This window comes from Pongo pygmaeus, chromosome 8, assembly GCF_028885625.2.
Source record: "Pongo pygmaeus isolate AG05252 chromosome 8, NHGRI_mPonPyg2-v2.0_pri, whole genome shotgun sequence".
Lineage (NCBI taxonomy): Eukaryota > Metazoa > Chordata > Mammalia > Primates > Hominidae > Pongo > Pongo pygmaeus.
This window is the reverse complement of record NC_072381.2, coordinates 106,498,620-106,502,465: the sequence shown is the minus strand read 5'-3', so window position 1 is coordinate 106,502,465 and position 3,846 is coordinate 106,498,620. Positions and strand designations below refer to the sequence as shown.

At 60.9% G+C, this 3,846-nt stretch overlaps 1 protein-coding gene across 1 annotated transcript; it reads left to right on the top strand.

The window, feature by feature from the left end:
• Positions 1-528: 528 nt before the first annotated feature.
• LBX1 (ladybird homeobox 1) lies at positions 529-3,113 on the top strand. The gene is made up of 2 exons (XM_054436154.2): positions 529-874; positions 1,581-3,113. The coding sequence occupies exons 1-2, from the start codon at positions 550-552 to the stop codon at positions 2,099-2,101; spliced, it is 846 nt and encodes a 281-aa protein (XP_054292129.1). The 5' UTR covers positions 529-549; the 3' UTR covers positions 2,102-3,113.
• The last annotated feature ends 733 nt before the right edge of the window (positions 3,114-3,846 follow it).

Genomic DNA, 3,846 nt, shown 5'->3' with positions numbered 1-3,846 from the left:
GAGCGAGAACAGGAGGAGAGAACAGAGAGAAAGAAGAGAGGAGAAAGGGAGAAAGGAGAGAGAAAGAGAGAGAAGTGCCGCTGCAGATAATTGATTACACCCCGATCAAGGCTAACTTGTTAGCAATAGTCAATTGCCCCGTCTCTCCGCCTCCCTCGCAGTCCGGGATCGGCGCCCTCGCCTCTGCTCTTCCAACTGCGGCCGCCAGGACCCGGGGCCAGGAGCCACTGCCGAGCCACCTGACACCTTTAAATAGCACCGGGGTTGGCGAAACTGGAGCCCCGCGCAGCGCGCCCCGGCTCCGGCCCCGGATTGCTGGAAGTCCCAGCAGCAGCGGCGCCCGCGTCAGCGCCCTCCTCCCCGGGCCCCGCGCTGTTCTGCCCTCCTCAGCCGCTGCGCTAATCGGCCCCGCGCCCGGCCCGCGCCCTGCACAGTGCGGCCTCCTTTCCACCCGCCGCTGCCTGCCCGCGCCGTCCGGCGCCCGAGCTGCCCGCGGGCTGGGTCCCCGCGGCCCGAGCCGACCCGGCCGGGCCCCCGAACGAGGCCGAGATGACTTCCAAGGAGGACGGCAAGGCGGCGCCGGGGGAGGAGCGGCGGCGCAGTCCGCTGGACCACCTGCCTCCGCCTGCCAACTCCAACAAGCCACTGACGCCGTTCAGCATCGAGGACATCCTCAACAAGCCGTCTGTGCGGAGAAGTTACTCGCTGTGCGGGGCGGCGCACCTGCTGGCCGCCGCGGACAAGCACGCGCCGGGCGGCTTGCCCCTGGCGGGCCGCGCGCTGCTCTCGCAGACCTCGCCGCTGTGTGCGCTGGAGGAGCTCGCCAGCAAGACGTTTAAGGGGCTGGAGGTCAGCGTTCTGCAGGCAGCCGAAGGTAGGCGCAGCTGCTGGGTTCCTCTGCACCCAGCGCCTCGCGCCCTGTGCCCTGCGCGCTTCGTCCCCTATGCCTCTGCTCGCCCCTGCTCACTCCGGCCGCCAGGGCCTTCCAGCCTGAGCAGCTGCTTATGGGAGTGAAGATATGTGGGACGGGACCCAATCCTTATTTCCTAGGGACCTCTGGGTAGGCCAGAGCTGGGGGGTGGCCGGAGAAGTGTGGCGAGAACCCAAGCTCTTTCCGCAGTCTGCTTGCTTTGCCGGGCTCCCTTGCGTTCCCAGTGCCCTGGGCGCTCTTAGCCTGGCTACTCGGCGTGGGGAATCGAGAGTCTTTTGCTGGGACCTTATGGGTAGGGTAGAGTTGAAGTGATTGGGAAGGGATGGAGAACCAACATTCACACCGCAGTTAGGGTGTCCCTGTCTGGCTTTCTCATACCCTTAGAGACTTTGGGTCTTTCAAACCAACTCTTAGGTAGGGGGCAGAGACCAAAACAATTTTTCCTAGGGACTTCTGGGAGACCAAAGACAGGAGATGGTTTGCCATAGCCAAGACTTGCCCTGGTCCTGGAGGCTGAATTAAATCTGAGAAGGGAATATTGGTAGACTGCAGGCCGGACAGGCCTGGGTGGGTTACTGAGTTATGGGGGCGAGAGCCAGGGTGGGCTTCCTGTCTCCCAACGCGAGCCTACACTGTCCTTTCCTCCCAGGCCGCGACGGGATGACCATCTTTGGGCAGCGGCAGACCCCTAAGAAGCGGCGAAAGTCGCGCACGGCCTTCACCAACCACCAGATCTATGAATTGGAAAAGCGCTTTCTATACCAGAAGTACTTGTCCCCCGCCGATCGCGACCAAATCGCTCAGCAGCTGGGCCTCACCAACGCGCAAGTCATCACCTGGTTCCAGAATCGGCGCGCTAAGCTCAAGCGGGACCTGGAGGAGATGAAGGCCGACGTAGAGTCCGCCAAGAAACTGGGCCCCAGCGGGCAGATGGACATCGTGGCGCTGGCTGAACTCGAGCAGAACTCGGAGGCCACAGCCGGTGGTGGCGGCGGCTGCGGCAGGGCCAAGTCGAGGCCCGGCTCTCCGGTCCTCCCCCCAAGCGCCCCGCAGGCCCCGGGCGCTGGCCCCCTGCAGCTCTCGCCTGCCTCTCCGCTCACGGACCAGCCGGCCAGCAGCCAGGACTGCTCGGAGGACGAGGAAGACGAAGAGATCGACGTGGACGATTGAGCGGCGCCCCGGGTCTTCCGCCGCCCTGGGCTTCTAGCCCTCGAAAGCCCAACACCTCCCGGACCGGACCGCCAAGGGGAGCTGGGACCTCCTCTGCCAACTCCCGCCTCCTCCCCTGTCCCCGGCTCCGGACTCGGCTCCTGGCAGCCGCCTCTTCCCTCTCGAAGCAATAAACCCAGGCTGGCCGGCCGGGCCGACCGCCGCCAGCGGCCTCCACCGCCCCGGAAGCCCTCGCGGGGCAATTCTGTATGGCTTCTATATAAATATTTAAACCTATATAGCGGGTTCTTCCCACCGCAGCCTGATTTTTCCTTTCTTTTATTATTGTTTTTTTAAATCTCGGAGATTTCGATGTTTTCAAAGCTCTCGGGCTGCCGGGTTTGCTGAGGGCGAGGCAGAAACCAGGGCGGGGAACACTAACCCTGCGGTCTAGAGGAGGGGCAGCTCCGGCTGTTTTGATTTTTCTCTGCATGTGGCGAATGCACCGGCCCGCTCCTTCCTCGCCTCCCTCGGCCTTATTGCAGTTGACTTCTATTTCCTCCTGCCTTTTTTCCTCATGTGGGAAGGGAAGAGGTGGGCAGCCGGGTCCTGACTTGCAAGTTTCAAAATCGATCTTTCCTCCCCACCCTCTGAGAGAAAAGTCTGTTTTCGATGCCATTTCTGCCTCCTAATGCCCACTAATGCTGTTTTTAAGATTCCTCCCTCCGTCCCGCATTTCCTCGGACTGACTGTTGGAGTCCGGCTCTTAGGGACAATGTAGGGGGAAATCCAACCAACCAACCATCGAAAACAGAACCCAAAGCCCTATAATTATTTTGTACTCTTTTTAGAATTTTTTTGCATGTGACAGAGACAGAGAGGAGGCCGACCCAAGCCCTCACCTCACCTCCTCCACAGCTCTGGGTCTCTCTTGCCACCTTGAACACCCCACTCCTACCCGACTTGGCCAGAGGAGGGTGGCTGGATGTGAGTGGGCTGCGAGTGCCCCTTCCCTGCTCCTCCCTTCCCTTCTCCTCCCCAGACTGTACCCAAGGCCTCTTTCTCCAATAAATAAAGTCTTTGCCATTTTACTAGAACCGGCGGCGACCGTGTCTGAGTGGTGGGCCCGTTTCCGAGAAGCAGCGGCAGGCTGGGCTTCTTGCCGCTGCTTCTTGCCGGTCGCCCCAGCCTTGGAGATTTGGGGGGGATTTTCAGGACAGGCTTAAGAGTGAAGGGCGAGGGGGAAGCAGCAGGAGGAGGCGCTTCTTGCCTATAAACCTGAGGCAGCTGCTAAATAGGGAGAGAGGCGGGCTTCGCCAGGTCGGGGTAAAAAACGAGCCGGGAAATGCTGGGAGAAAACGCCTGTGTATGTGGGGGCACACCACAGTACAACATTAATTTGTGTTGAACAAAGGGTGGGAGGGGGTCTTGCCCTGCATTTCCTGCATCCCACCCCAGACCAAAGGGCATTCTCCCTGCACTCCCTGAAAACTGGGCTGAGCCCCGGGAGCGCTGCAGGTATCACTCAGTCAGACGCGGGGTGGAGCCTTGGGTTCCCAAGTTTCGATTCTAGCCCCGATGGCCTCATCCTTGGGGAGTAGGGGGCCAGAGGCTAAAGGCATCAAGGCCAGGCTGAATTTCAATGTGGGCACCTGGAAATGTAAGCCCAAGCGTCTGGAAGCTGGTGCGAATTTCTGGCAACATTAACCAATTCTGCCCCCACACCCCGTCACTTCGCTGCGGGCAGCGGTATGGATCTTGCAAGG